Source organism: Amblyomma mixtum, chromosome 1 (genome assembly GCF_055824585.1).
Source record: "Amblyomma mixtum isolate Tamu chromosome 1, ASM5582458v1, whole genome shotgun sequence".
Lineage (NCBI taxonomy): Eukaryota > Metazoa > Arthropoda > Arachnida > Ixodida > Ixodidae > Amblyomma > Amblyomma mixtum.
In genome coordinates, this window is record NC_143012.1 from 161,988,252 (window position 1) to 162,004,397 (window position 16,146).

At 46.7% G+C, this 16,146-nt stretch overlaps 1 protein-coding gene across 2 annotated transcripts; it reads left to right on the forward strand.

Annotated features, from left to right (window-relative positions):
• Nucleotides 1-1,154: 1,154 nt before the first annotated feature.
• Nucleotides 1,155-15,931, forward strand: LOC149369566 (arginine kinase Lit v 2.0101-like). Of its 2 annotated transcripts, none has more exons than XM_089575039.1 (7): nt 1,155-1,329; nt 4,612-4,701; nt 6,114-6,319; nt 6,940-7,166; nt 7,575-7,901; nt 12,696-12,900; nt 15,672-15,931. In XM_089575039.1, exons 2-7 carry the CDS (start codon nt 4,646-4,648, stop codon nt 15,812-15,814), a joined length of 1,164 nt encoding a protein of 387 aa, XP_089431165.1. In that variant the 5' UTR covers nt 1,155-1,329; nt 4,612-4,645; the 3' UTR covers nt 15,815-15,931. The 2 variants fall into 2 exon arrangements, with proteins under 2 accessions (XP_089431165.1, XP_089431154.1); XM_089575028.1 differs by having other exon boundaries at nt 4,627-4,701.
• The last annotated feature ends 215 nt before the right edge of the window (nt 15,932-16,146 follow it).

The following is a 16,146-nucleotide window of genomic DNA, read 5'->3' on the forward strand; positions in this document are numbered from 1 at the left end:
ACTTAAAATTTGTAAGATACTCTTATGGAAACACTGAAGGTACCGGTTCATTCTTCTGATTTGTAACAAAATCTTTCTTTTAAAGTGTTTCCATCGAAGGCATCGAGCCTTTAAGACTTCCACAGGAAGCCAATGGGGTGCGCTCTTCACAATACCAAAACCGTTAATAGGAAAAAAAAAATGCGACGGCCTTCTGGTGGTCTTCGGATATATTTTGTTACACTGAATTCTTACGTTGTACATAAGAATTACGTTCATAAACTCTTTCCGGCTCAAAATTCTTTTATCCAGAATTGTTATGCATATCGCTTTGTATCTCAATTCACTCACTCCTTTATCCATCCTAATTTCCCCACTTCAGCTGGAATGGACCACCTGAATAAAGTCTGTTTCACCTTTAAACATAACACTTTAAGAACTCACCTGTTGTGCTACCTACAACAGCCATAGCAGACACATCTCTGTTCACTCCGTGGTTATTTTTCAGGTTATGCCTCATGTGCCCAATCCACGATGTTTCATTTTGGCTTGCACGCAGCATTTCATTTAATATGTGCTGATTATTTTGGGTTATTATTCTTTGTACTGCTTTCTTTAAACTGCAGTATGTGTAGGTATCGTACTGATATCTATTCCTCGCTGTATTTCTAACATCCTCCACCGAGTGTGGTGCTATCGTTACGGCCCCCAGGGCAAATCTTAATTAAATAACTGCTCTGAGGATTCTTGAATTTTGCTTAAGCTAGCGTCAATATCTTTCGCATTCTTTGTGCTGAAGTCCTAGCTTTCTTTTGACCCTCTTTCATCTCCTCTTCCCTTTCCGCAGTGCAGAGTAGCAGGTAAGATCTTCCCAACCGACCTCTCTGCCCGTCCAATCAATAAACTTATCAATCTGAGCTTTCGCGCAAGTTGTACCCTCCTTGAACACAAGTTCTCTTAGGACAATTCACTGGTGCAGTTCAATCCTTCTCGCCTTTATTCCTCCTTTTTTTCCGGCTATGGACTCTCGGTTCCGCGCAGTGATCGCAAATCATACGGCGCTGCGGAGCTCCGCGAGAGCGCTGTTATTTCTGGGCCGTGTCTGCCTCCCCCCCCCCTCCCCCCGTCAGCTGGCGCGATGTCAAAGAGGACGACGAAGAAGGTGTTTGGCGGACCCCGGGTTGCGCGAGCGAGCGAGCTCTTGGCCGCGGCGCCTGGGTTTCGGAGGACGCGTGGGCGACAGCAGCCAGGAGTCCTCGCCCCACCGCGCGCCGTCTACGGGCCAGGCATTGGTCGGGGAAGCCGCCTCTCGTAGCGTCTGCGGCAGTGTCCCCACTTCGCCCTAAACAGGTGAGTCCTACGCGGCGGCTTGGCGATACGTCGATACGTTAGCCAAGCTTCGCTATCGCTGTTACGCCTTGGCCTCGGCGGTGATTTCAAACCTGAAACTTGGCCTTTATTTCGGTCGTTATGTGCTATATGGCTGTCGATGCTGCGTGCTACGTGACCTATTTGTGAATAATCGCTTAGCTCTAACTGCTGTTCCTCGTCAGAGTAATCGTGCGCACAGCCATGAAACAGGTGGTAACCAAGTAACGCGCTAACCTAACTTCGCCTACGCATATTAACCAAAGAAGCCGTCAAAAAACGCCTCGCTGTTTCCTCGTATTGCTCGCTTGTCCCCTTCATTTTCATAGCGTGACATTAGGTCCTGGTTCTGTTTTTGTTTAATTCTTCTCACTCTGCCGCAGTCTCTGCATTTAAGATTGGACGCTCCGCCCTGCATTTTTACTGTTTTTTGTCTATGAATACACCCTTATAGGACACAGGTTCTACATCTCAAGTTCGAGTTCTAAACGTTACAGCAAACACTGCATAGACACGTTGGCGCTTCATGCAGTCCATATAAAAGGAGTCAGGAGAAGTCAGTAAGCTATATATTGCACTGTTCTTTGCTGTCGGCTTTTAACGCACGACGTGTCAGGTAGTGTGCAAGCAGTAAAGAAAAGGGCCTACAGAGTGGAAACGTTAGTAGTCAGCACATGTTCTCAATGTGGCGATTATCCTCAGCTTGGCTATGAGCTTCTGAATAAGAAAAACCTAATACTCAAGGTCACAATGCGCCAAGGTCGCGTGACTGAATCACGGTAGTGCGGCGCCACAATGCGCTGAAGGGCTGTACTACCGAGTCAGGAACAGCATTCACGAAGGTGCTCGTACGTCCAAGCACATGACACGAATTTGTAATTCGCAGCGTCGGAGCAGTGGTTGATTTATACTATCGGCCCATGGAGTGGCCCTAAGCCAAGGAAACATTAGCTAGCACGCTTAGGCAGCCGCCAACTGATTTTTACGATATTTTGGCTTCCCATGTGCAGGAAATACGAAATACGTTCTTAATGAATAAAAAAGTGTACTTTGGTCTTGCATAAGAAAACTTCTAAAATTTCACATCCTGATTTTTTGCGTGAGACAGTCATGAATTATTGCGCATATCTATGAAGTAGGCTGTGATGTCACTAATACTTTTATGCGATTGACGTTTTAACTAAAGAGCATGATATTCGGTTTCGTAGTAGAACGTACGCCAAGGCTAACGAAGACCTGGCACTCAGCCATTTTCCCCTCTGACCTTCGAAACTGTCCACAGCAGTTATAACAAGCGTGAATCACTGAGGCATTTTCTGACCAACCACTCAAACGAAAATGTTCCGAGGAGTGACACTGATAATCGCTGTATTTTCCACAGCCCGCTAGAAAATGCGTGTCCTCGGAGATATGGGAGTCTAAAGAAATAAACCATGCCGCTCATTAGCTTTCTACTATACACGAAGCTTCTCTTTTCCGTAGGAAAAGTTCAAGAAAGACCGTAGATAAGCTTTCCACATCTACGCCGAGAAACAGTATTTTTTTCACTTAAATGTCGAGTTGCTTATCAATTCACCCTCGCCGTACCATATGATGTGCTGGCGGTCCTTGTCAGACAGGCGGTAGTCTCGGGTTCTGACCTCAAACAAGGATGAATTTTACTCCCATAACGAAGTTTGAACTCTGAATAGCTGTCCTCTGCAGCCATAGGACTGCTCTTGGGCGGGTGCTAATGAGCAATTACACCTTCATTACAAATGTACTCCCCGTTTGAGAAATTCCACTAAACTTTGAACCAAATATACGGTTTTTATTAAGAGAAGGTGCAAGATGCAACGCGCATTTTTGTGTTCTCTTTCATACAGTCTTTATAAGTCTAAAATTGTATGGGTACTACCAAAATTTGAGTTCTAGCAAACATGAATGAGATGAGGCCTCATCGGAATATAATCACAGCGCCTCCATTATAATATTCTTTTGTCCTACCCAAATTTCTCGGCGGGCCACGCATGAGGTTCATTCAGTATTATAATTTATAGTCTGAACATTTTATTTAGACACAAAAGCGGTCTCGAGTGATGGGGCAAAAAGCAAATATGGTGTGCCCTTAGACCCATGTCTTTTTCAGCGACGGTACAACATGTCCATTTAATACACATTGCTATTGTGCACATAAAATCAAATCAAACGCTCTTTGAGCTAATAAACCAAAGTCCACACTACGTAGTGCGTTATCTAGTTTATATCTGATTTTTTTTAATAATACATATTAACACTAGCCTGCGTTAACGGCATTGCTCAGACTGTTCTCGAAATCACTCCATTTTCGAATATCTAATACAATAATGCTAATTTTTGGGACAGTTGGTGCATATTCAGATCCGGAAGAAGGTACCAACAAACGCAAGGACATAGAAGCAAGAAATAGATGGTTCAGTGAACGCGGACACGGTTGTACGTGTCAGTCACCTTTTGTAGCTCCTGCGTCCTTGTGTTCGCTCCTCCCTTCCGAAGGACCTCGGAACTCCAGTAAGGAGAACGAATATGCATCCTGTGGTCCGTCACATGCTGCGCCACTCCGCGCAGAGAAAGGAAATATTTAAAACTCTGCTTCTATTACAGCGCAACATAGTATTGAGCCTGCGACAGAGGGAGAGCTCTGCTTCAGTTTTTCTTTTTGTTTACAAACAACTTATCGTCAGTAACTGCAGGTTATCTAAAAAGTAAGCGTGTATTGGTTTCGCAAACGATTCTCCGGTCACTACTGAAAAATGGGTGGTTGGTAAGTGCGGCGTCGCACAGGCGTCTCCACCGCCACATTGCTGCTTTCAACCACCAGCAGTTTGACTTCAAATTCAAATTTACCGTACAGCAGAAAGACTCCCGAGAATTGCTGCTGAACCCTAAAACTGCGCTCGACATGCGGCAGTCTTGCATTAGGCGCTGCTTTTCAAAATTTGTGTCAGACGCGTCGATGGCGTAGATATTTATAAACAACGTTTACAATTCGCCTTTTTCTTGTCCTTGCGATATGTTCCGCGGCATTTTTTTAATGAACAAAGCTCTGACATCTTAATCAGCGTTTAAGAGGCGTCAGTGGGCTTATAACGTGCATGAATTTTTCGGTCGTTATGACCGAGTTTGTGTAGCGATTTGCTTAGAACGTGCTTTCTTTTGTAAGTTAGTCGAGTGAGAATTTCTGAGCAAGACATTGCTAAAGGAGCGCTGTACGCTGCGCAGATGCTGAAAGCGGGTGCTTAACAGTTCTCGCTCTCGCAGGCTCTATCCCAGCGGCACAATGTTCTCCCGAATGTTCCTGAAGCACGCCGTGATCCCATTCACGGTTGGAGCATGGTAAGTGGAGGAATTTGCCCTCTCTCACGTTTGCCACCAGGTACCGTGAACTAGCTGAGGGCTCATTCTTAAAGAAGCCCAACTCCCGGCTCCGTGTTTGCCCATGAGAAAAGGGGAAGGGGGGGGGGGGGGGGGGGGGGGAGTTTGGTCAGGCTTGCACATTTCCTTAAATAGCTCTAATTCATATTTTGTTGACTGGAACCATAGCCGAGGAGTGCTGTGGTGTGTTTAAAAACTTCTTCGCCCTGTAAGCATTTAAAAAAGAGCTTAAACAGCCCCTTGCGTGCTGGTACGGGCGGACAGGCTGCAGCAGATTGAGTTCAAGAAACTTAGCAACGCAACTAATGGCGCGAAACAGGATCGAAAACATACTCGGGTGCTTACGGGCGCTTCGTTCTGTTCGCTACGCTGTCAATTTCAAACCTACCATTTCACAGTAATCCTCGAAAGGCTCGGCTTGTCCCATCTAAATGTCGCGCCCAGAAAGCATTATATCGGTGCTGCCAGAAACTACCTCATCATGCGGTAAAAGGTATCACTGCTTGGTGTAGCGCTCGTTAAACCACAGAGGAGATAATGCTCATCAAGAAGCAAAGTACCCAACGAATCGTGCCAGGGTGTCAGCCGCAGGCATGCAGCAAATCTCAGAGTGGTTGCTGCGCACAACAGTTTCATGAGACTGGCGCAATGGGCGATGTACGAAAGGCCGATGTCGCGAGCGTTACCTTATGACTTCCTTGTGGCTTCACTTCGCGTGTGGTGTATAATTTTGGAGCGCAGTTCAAATCAAAGCTTTTTTTAGCATCGAAAGCAACTGAAATCGGCTATAGTTTATCAGGTTTGGTTTGGTTTGGTTTATGGGGTTTAACGTCCCAAAGCGACTAAGGCTATGAGAGACGCCGTAGTGGAGGGCTCCGGAGATTTCGACCACCTGGGGTTCTTTAACGTGCACTGACATCGCGCAGTACACAGGCCTCTAGAATTTCTCCTCCAAAGAAATTCCAGCCGCCGCGGCCGGGATCGAACCCGCGTCTTTTGGGTCAGTAGCCGAGCACCATAACCGCTGAGCCACCGCGGCGGCTATAGTTTATCAGAAAACAATCTTATTTCACGTACTAGATCTTGGGCTAGAGTGACATAACGCTTGTGCCCAAGATCTAGTACGTGAAATAAGATTGTTTTCTGATAGTTTATCAGAAAACAATCTTATTACACGTACTAGATCTTGGGCACAAGCGTTATGTCACGCTTTCCACTCTATGTGATAGCATATAGCTTCACACCTTGCGTTCTTATACTATAGTATGTCCCGATGTATCGCACTTGCTTTCCTCACTTGGCTTTTATACAAAGGTTCCTTAGAGTTCTGTAAAAGCGTGACTTGCAATCACTGCGTCTACTGCTCGGGACAGGGGCGTCTCTCAGAGTGGCGGCAAGGGCAAAGGAGGCAAGGTAGACCAGGCGACCTTGGACAAGCTCGAAGCCGGCTTCAAGAAGCTGCAGGGCGCCAAGGACTGCCACTCGCTCCTCAAGAAGTACCTCACCAAGGACGTCTTCGACAAGCTCAAGACTCGCAAGACGGCCATGGGCGCCACCCTACTTGATGTCATCCAGTCCGGTGAGTGCGTGCGCTTCTTCAGCTTTGAAATTATGTAAAATCAGCTGCTTCCCAGCCGTCATGTACTTCGTTTACTGCAGGTTTGGCTTAATTATATCTACAAGTATTTCGCTGTTTTAGCTCTTAAAAAACATACTCAGGAGCATAGTAGTTATAGGGCATATCAGCTTTTTAGATGTATGATATCGTGTCGTATAGACACCAACTATCAATTTCCTGAGGGACTACTTGCAGCTAAAGAGAGCACACAGTCGATCCCATTTGTCTACAGTGCTAGGACGGTGTGCTGCGAAGCAAATGAACTGAAATCTTTTCGCAGCTGCTTTGCTGGCGGTACGGCGCTGGTGCCTGTGCGCTCACGTCTCTACTGAGCTGCTCTCCAGCGCAAGCATTACCAATGAAAGTCAATACCTGCTTCATAATTTCTCTTCATTCCCCCGGAACGGCACTTTTCCAGCGCTCTAGACAAGTGTGATCGACTCTGTACAGCGGTGGGCCCTTATATGGAAAGTATCACGCAGTGATGCATGGCACAGTAGTGGCAGTGCAGATATTTCTGCCAGGAGTTGTTTCCAGTTTACAGACAACTCAGTACAATGTGTAGCCCTTCACTCCGGCAGGTGTTGAGAACCTGGACAGCGGCGTGGGCGTGTATGCGCCTGACGCCGAATCCTACACCCTCTTCGCCGAACTGTTCAACCCGGTGATCGACGACTATCACAAGGGCTTCCCGCCCAGCGCCAAACACCCGAAAACCGACTTCGGTGACATCAACACCATCGTCAACGTGGACCCCAAGAACGAGTTCGTGATCTCAACCAGGGTGCGCTGCGGACGCTCCCTCCAGGTAAGTTTTGCTAGCTTTACATCTTTACATGTCGTTACGCGAAGTGAATGTCAGCTCAACCTCCGAGAAAAGCCAGACCTCTCTTTGCTTATGTTCTAGCCATAGCCTCTGAGAAGTGAAGCTGTTGAATCTGAAAGAAATATTTCAGCTGCTCTGCTACTTTTCTTTGTGCCATCATAATCACAGGCAGGCCTAAGGAATCCACAGAACAATACCGCATCACTCAGTTTGCATGCAGCAGAGCCAGTGTGCTATACGCTATTTACAGCCGGGCCATCGATGGGTGCTAATTGACACGTTGCGGGCTATGACGCATATACATTCCCACAGCGCTATGTCCCTGTGCCACTGTCGCATAGGCTTCTGTGGAGTGCTAACAGTGTCCCATTTTGGGGCGCTTTTTTGCAGGGCTACCCGTTCAACCCATGCTTGACGGAGGCCCAGTACAAGGAAATGGAGAAGAACGTCAGCTCCACACTCACCGGCCTCACCGGAGAACTGAAGGGCACCTACTACCCGCTAACCGGCATGAGCAAGAAAGTGCAGCAGCAGCTCATCGACGACCACTTCCTGTTCAAGGAGGGCGACCGCTTTCTGCAGGCTGCAAACGCATGCCGCTTCTGGCCCACCGGTCGGGGCATCTACCACAACGATGCCAAGACCTTCCTGGTGTGGGTCAACGAAGAGGATCACTTGCGCATCATCTCCATGCAGAAGGGCGGTGACCTGAAGGAGGTGGGTGCGCCGTGTTCATTCCAGAGAACTACTGCGCGTCCAAGTATAGCTAATGCGTAGAATGCGTTCAACTCCCGGCAGCCTTCTTAGCAGTGGACGGCATATGGCAGTCCCGAAACGAAGAAATTCGGCTCATTGCAAGCAGACACTGACTGAATTCACAATGATCTCGCTTCGCTCCCCGAGCACCCCAGTTCATTTCAAATTAGATCAGACAGCCGCAAGAGACAGGCGAGCTACGATGACGGCTCGACGGATGAAGGTTCGAGTTTGAGTGCTCGACAAGTGACGCGCTGTCAGATATGCTGCGAATTTCAGTAGCATCTGTATGCCTAAACACCGCTGTCATCAGCAACATCATAGTGAGAAGGGGATGATCACAGAGCGATCAATGCAAATCGCAGCATATGATGGTTGTCTGGCGTTGTTTATCACCTCTACGTGCACAATACTGCTACGCCAGAGTGTTTGTCTTTCCCGGCTAGTACGGTATCCAAGTTTATTTAGTTTTGCCTTAACACTTGTGAGGCTAAAAACAGGTGCACAAGAGACGGTCACCATGGACAAGAGTGCCATCGAGTCTAATAAGTGTTACAACACACACAAAAAGCTCAAATCTTCTTCGAAGCGAACGAAAAGGAGGAAGCTAACAAGATAAAAAACGCATGCGAAATGGGATTTTAGGCATATAGCTGTGCATTAAGCTGTAATACCTTTCATTAGTATATACCTTTCATTTACACAAACATCAGAAGCATTTTATCAAAATCCGATTCTTTGCGCAGCCTTATTGACACCACCGAAAGTAATAATAGTGGTAGTAACGGAAACTTGGCTGTATCCTTCCGTTTCTAACTCTGAATTGTCTTCCATTTTCCCTAATTATGATATCTTCCGCCACGATCGCGAGAACAGGCGTGGCGGTGGCGTCTTAATTGCCACCCATCAAAGCTTACTCTGCTACCCCATAAACGTCACCTCGTGTTTGGAAATTGCATTCGTTGGCTCCAAAGCATTTAACCCGCCCGTTATCATCGGCTCCTGCTACAGGCCTCCTGACGCTGATGCCTCTTTTGTCGTGCACTTTCACGATGCGCTCCAGTCCGTAACCACCTCATATCCGAGCACACCTTTGCTTATATTTGGCGACTTCAATTTCCCTCTCATAGCGTGGAATGACCTTGCAACAACATTAAACAAGCATACTATGGAGAGCGATTTTTTGAACTCGTGCCTCACATTTGATCTGTCTCAGCTCGTCACCAACCCGGCTAGGCAGGATAATCATTCTTCTAGCATTCTTGATCTCGTGCTCGCTACTCATCCTGAGAGCATTTCACCGCTTACGCACCTAGCAGGCTTGAGTGATCACTCGGTAATCTACGGCACCTATCACCGTCCTTTATTACGCCCTGAAAAATTAACGAAAACAATGACGCTCTACGACAAAGGTGACTATGATGCCATGAATAACGACCTCACGGAATTCTGTAGCTCTCTCCTCTCAAACTTTTCAAATCGCTCTGTCGAAACTAACTGGTCTCTGTTCACTGATAAAATGCGCAAGCTCATCCACACCTACATCCCTACTAAAACAGTCACCACACGGTCATCATCGCCCTGGTTCAACGGAAAGTTAAAAAGGCTACTTAACAAAAAGAAAAGGCTCTTTCGTTCTGCAAATCATTCCAATGACGCCCGCGCATGGGAAAGGTATCATACTGCTGAAAAGAACTTTCTTTCTCACGCAGCACAAGCCAAAAAAACCTTCTTCTCATCCACATTACCTGATATGCTTCACAACAACCCCAGGCAATTTTGGAAAGCTATAAACCCAAAAGCAACCCCGCCAATATCGCTTTGCGACGAACACGGTTCACCAATTCCACATACTGACACGGCTGAAGCATTAAATTATACCTTTTCATCCAATTTTACCCACGATCCTGTAGGAGACATGCCTGACTATCCTTATTTTGATTACCCCCCTATGCCTGACATACGTTTCGACCCTAACGGAATAATCGCGTTGATCGATTCCATGAAACTAACCTCATCTGCTGGTATAGATGATATTAACACAAAAGTTCTCAAGAATACTAAAAACGTTGTAGCTGTTCTTCTTTGTCGTATCTTCCAGCAATCACTCGAGTCTGGTATTGTACCCCACGACTGGAAAGTGGGGAAAATCATCCCAGTACACAAAAAAGGCCCCCCATCGTCTAGTAAGAACTACCGTCCCATCTCCCTCACTAGCGTTCCCTCTAAATTAAGGGAGCACGTAATTTACTCACACATCATGACCTTCTTGCAGTCTGTCAGCTTTTTTGACCCTTCTCAACACGGATTCCTGAAAAACCTATCCTGCTCTACCCAACTGGCCCTCTTTACTCATGACATCAGTTCTAGTATGAACACGAACACACCCGTCGACGCTCTTTTCTTAGACATTGAAAAAGCTTTCGACAAAGTTTCCCATCAACGCCTCTTATTTAAACTTTCGCGCCTAAACCTCCACCCACTAGTATACGATTGGCTCCGGAATTTTTTGACTAACCGCCAACAGTTTGTATGGGCTAACAATCATGCATCTTCCATCTCCCCTGTTACCTCCGGCGTACCTCAAGGCACGGTTTTAGGACCTCTACTATTTTTAATTTACATCAACGACCTCCCAAGTAATCTATCTTCCACCGTTCGTTTGTTCGCCGACGACTGCGTCATCTACCGGAGCGTCACTTGTAACAGAGACACTTACCATCTGCAGTGCGACATAGGACTTGTGGAAGAGTGGTGCGCAAACTGGCTGATGTCTTTAAACGTTAATAAAACAACGCTAGTATCATTTCATCGTCGTCAATCGTATCCTACTCCCAATTACACCCTTCGCGGTTCCATGAAAACACACGCATCTTCATATAAATATTTAGGTATTAGCTTTACACAGGATTTCTCTTGGACCACCCACATAATGAACATAACCAACGAAGCTAACCGTGTTCTTGGTTATCTAAAGCGTAACTTGCGTTTGGCACCTGCTTCCGTAAAACTGTCCGCCTATTTAACTCTTGTCCGTCCTAAACTTGAATAGTCATGCTCAATCTGGGACCCCCAACAAATTAACCTAGCCATACCCTTGAGTGCGTCCAGAGCCGCGCGATAAATTCGTATATTCTGATTACTCATATCATACGAGCGTAACAGCATTGAAAACAAAAGCTAACCTCCCCAGCCTTGAATCCCGTCGAAAAATAGCCAGACTCTGCCTTTTCCACAAGTTTTATCATTCGCATTTCAGCCAATCCGTTATCACCCCTGCATACCGCCTTTCACTTCGCATCAGTCATCCGAAAGCTGTTCATACACCTCTAGCATCTACTTCTGCGCACCTAAAATCATTCTTCGCCCACACCGCAAGAGATTGGAACGACCTCCCCGCTGAAGCTTTCATCCATCCTGGCCTGGAATACTTCAAATCATTCATCACTGATTTTTTTTTTTCAATGATATGTATGCCCACCTCTCATGTAATGCCCCTAGTGGGCCTTTGAGGTACTAATAAATAAATAAATAAATAAATAAATAAATAAATAAATAAATGCTAAATGGCAGCATCGGTGGGCAGGACACGTAGCAGTGTAGAGTTCTCCATCACCCCTTTGGTAATCAGTGACCTGAAACATCAGATCAGTCTCACCAACAATCGACTCACTGCCAGAAGCGCAACAGTGACTGAGAGAGGAATGGCGACGTTGTTCGTTTTTTTATTTCTCAGAAGTACAACTTGATCCCCTGGGGTATTGTATTTGCCAAAAGTGACCGATCAACGTGTTCTGCTTGTTAACCACTTATAGCCGCCCTTAAACTCCGACTGTGCAAGGTAAGGAGGACCCTTGTCCTTGCCATTCAGGAGCTTTTGTTTGTAGCAGTGCGCTAAGGACACCAGAATACGGCTTAGAACCGAACCCAGTCGATAGGTCGCTTTTGACAAAGGGGCTACGTGTTCGCACATAATTTGGAAAATATATATGCCACACCAGCGTAACAGAAAAAAAGAAAGCGGACGTGCTATATACATGCACTCTCTTTTAACGTCCAGACATGAGTTCTTAAACTTTTCTTGAAGTAGCCATAGGCTCAAGGCTTAGATGGAAAGCTGTATTTAGGTTCTTTCTTCCGAGTGGAGGCAACTTTCTCGGGGATGGTGGTTCCGAACTGTGTGCCGAACAATTGTGTGTCGTCTTCTGTTGACGTCTCAGCCATCCTTCAATCGAAGAACTTTATTTCGTAGTTATAAATTCGACAAGGTCAAGTAAAAGTAAGCCAAGAATCATCTTGTAGCTTAGTATGGCAGCTGCCTGTGTGATTACATGGTGTCATTACTAACTGCATAACCACTGAAAACTTAAACTGCCACTCACTGCGATGAATTATACGTATACAAACGCAAATATACATTTTTGGTGTGCGGAGAAATGATATGTGCTGTTTTAATTCATCCCAGGCAAGCTAAAAGCACCATTGGCAGAAATGCTGAGATTGCTGGCGGAACGTCAAAAGAGTAAGATTTTATGAACGATACGTAGACGTGTGTTTTTGATCGCAAGAATGACTTCAATACGAGAAAAACTGGTCGCGTGGCACGAATCCAAGGAGCAGAAAAACAATGTAGGTGTGCATAAGGTTCTTGAACGTCCGTTGCCCCTCATGTTTTTCCAACCTATACAACGTGAACCCAGGTACGCGCCGTTTGCCACCGCTTAATGCGATTTCCGTTTATCTTTCTCTATTTAGGTCTACGGTCGTCTGGTCAAAGCCGTTAAAGCCATCGAGAAGAAGCTGCCCTTCTCCCGAGACGACCGCTTCGGCTACCTGACCTTCTGCCCCACCAACCTGGGAACCACCATTCGAGCCAGCGTGCACATCAAGTTGCCCAAGCTGGCCGCCAACAAGGCAAAGCTGGAAAAAATTGCGGCCAAATACAACCTACAAGTCCGAGGTACGTTGTGTGAAGCACTAATGCGTACGGTCGCCAGTCGACACCTTTGTACAGTAGCCTGCGTAGTAATTTCGATGAGTACTGCACGCTAAAGCGTATTGTTAGGTCTCCTTGCAGTAGCACATTTGGCATTGATACTTACCTACACCTCGCGCTAAAGATGTACAAAACTGACCTTGTCGGCGCGGAACGTTCCCGGCAGGACTAACACACCAGGCAAGCAAGCATGCTGGTGTCGCCATCAGCGCGGAAAGGACTGCACAGACGCAAAAGCGGCGAGTAGGCCGATTAGGATCTCATGATAGATGACAACATCGTTCCTTTCCGCTCACTCGCGCGTCCAGGGGCTATCCAGCAAGTTCAGACGGTTCTGCATTTATATTGCAAGCGCCCTGCTAATATACCGACGCCGAATGCGCTTGTGTACGATGCGGACACAAAGATGCGATCTCGGGGTGAAATTCAGCGCAGAGAAATGAGCCCCACATCAGAAACAATTTCCAAAAGGTGTCACAATGAAAGCGGAGCTTGCTGCGTCTGACTAAAAATGAACCGTTCTAATTAAAACGCCCTTGATTCGACGCTCGGTGTGGTTGGTTTGGGAAACGTCGTGGCGCCGATATGATATCCACCGCTTATCGACAAAGGATATCTTAAGATGAATGGACAGCATTCTGAAGGTGATGCCGACCATCTCGTCTGTGTCCCGCGTGTAGGGACAGACGCGCAAATATTAAATCGCCACGCTGCAGAGACGTCTGCCCCGAAACAAGGATATCCTACGCGTCAGTAATGACGAAAAGAGTGCTGAGAATGAAAACCAGCTTATGGCTTGTCACCGCTCTTGTGAGGTGGGGCATGCTTTGGAATACTCGCGTGGGGGCATTCGTAAGCTAAGTGCCGCTAACAAGTATTGCGGGTCCTGACTTGCTTTTACAAGACGAGGTATTGGCCTTGTCAACGTCACCGCATTACTCGCAGAACTCCATGCCTGCCTGCCATGGAAATGAATTATCGTGCGTAAGCCAAGTCCACCTGTTTCGGCATACGCGTGTCTTTTCGAGCGGCCACTAAGCGGAACAAGGGGGTGACATGCAGACACAGCAACGGCGAAGCGCACTTGCAGTTAGATCTAATGCAGTGATAGAAAATGCAGGCATTTTACTTTATTATTCATCGAGTGTATTATGTGTCCTGTCACATACCACCCAACAGAAATAGGCGCAATATATAAACATACGAATGACAAAATTTCAAAGCGATGAAAAGACGAAATCGCGTGTTTACACCTTTCATTGACCGACGTCAATTCTCAATAAATTATTAACTGTGCAAAATGAAATTCCATTGTGCGCAAACATGGTTCCAATAGAAACGTGCTTTCGTGATGGACTATCAAAAGAAAGAAATGCCAAACACTGAAAAGGCAAAGCAAAAGAAAAGGTGAACGAAGGACAGACACACAGAAAGAGGACTGACGAAATATGGGCCCTCTATACTGGAGAACAAAAGCTAATCTTGCGCAGTAAACAAAGAAGTGAAATGAGCTTAAAGGGGAGGAAACACAAATAACACAAAGACACGATATATGGTAGGGTTTTGATGTAATTAATGGAGTATATGTGCGATAACATGTGTTTAGACTCATGCGCTCATGGTTTAGCTTTGCTGGGTCGTAGGCTCGTCTGGCGACAATGTTACTCAGGTTAAGCTCTGATCGAGGTTATAGGCTGATCTGATCTGTTTGTGCCGCAGATGGAAGTTGATGAAGACGACAATGTGTAATGCACAACGCGCGAGTGCAGTTTAACACGAGGCGTTTAACACGAAAGTAGATTGACCTAGCTCTGCTATGTGGTGAGACGCAGGTCTTGGATAGCATTCGTGTCGAAAACAAAGGTACAGTCACGAGCAAAAAATATTAGCACAGATCATTGGCGATCAGAATTCGTATATCTCAGCACGCGGCGCTACGGTACGCAGACCTGCCTAACGGGCCGTTTCCATGTTTGCAGCGTAGGGGGGGGGGGGGCATGAAGTAAGCTTTATCTAGCGTGCACCGCCCGAGCGTTGAAGTGCCGACCCTACGTGACTGTGCTTGCGGCATATATTTTGGCTCGGTTATCATGAGCAAAGATGGCCTCTTCTTATTACTGTTTTTTGTGTCCGCGATGGTTTGTGAAAAGGAACTCGCGGGAACAATAGATGATAGCGCTGCTTTTAGCCAGTAATTCTGCTGTCCGTGGCAGTCCGCTGAACCTCCCTAATACTGTAGAATGGGAACGGCCCGGCACTCTCGTTATCAGCCTCTTCGCCAGCCGCAGCGCCACGCGTTGTCATTCCGGCGTTCTGGTGTTCCGTCATGTGTGCTAATCTTTTTTACCCGCGACTGTACGCCTGTACGCGACTGTACTGTACGCGACTGTACACTTATCGCCAGAGGCGGTGATGATCGAGTGCATAGCATTTCTGAAATGCTAACTGCGAGCTCCTCAGAACTCTTGGAAATGGTTTGACACTGCTGTGCAGCATTCATTCCTCAGAGCATAGGATATTACAAATTTTGTCACCTCCGAGAGCACGCCCCTGCCACTTACTCGATACACTTAGCATTCCATGGTTCGTAACCTCAAATGTTTCTTTATTACATTCAGCGCGACGCTTTCTCTGGCATGACTTCTCATGATGTTGTCGGCCGTAAACCTAAGTGCAACGCGTTCCGAACAGCTTCATGCAATCGGCTCACATGATGGTTCACTTGTTCATCGCAGGCACCCGGGGCGAGCACACCGAAAGTGAGGGCGGCGTCTACGACATCTCCAACAAGCGTCGCTTGGGCCTCACGGAGTACCAGGCCGTGAAGGAAATGCAGGACGGCATTCTGGAGCTCATCAGGCTAGAAAAGGAGGCCTAGGCAAGCCCTCACCAGCTGAGACCGTCGTCACGGAGTATACATGCTCGAATGTGCACTAAGCGCAGGGCCCAAAATTGTCGTGTAAATAGAGAGACTGTAATAAAGACGAGAGGAGTACATTTCTTGAGCGGACAGAGAACACTTCACTGTACATTTTCCGACGAGAGCAATCGCATCGTGCCATTTTACAAGGAATACTAAAAAACTTCGTTTTTCCGCAATATCCCGCCGAGAAGGCTCTTCAGTTGCAGCGGACTATAGGAATCATGAGTAACAAGAAGGGTTGGTAGGCTAATTCATCAGCACTCAATTTGGAACGCCTAACCTAGCCG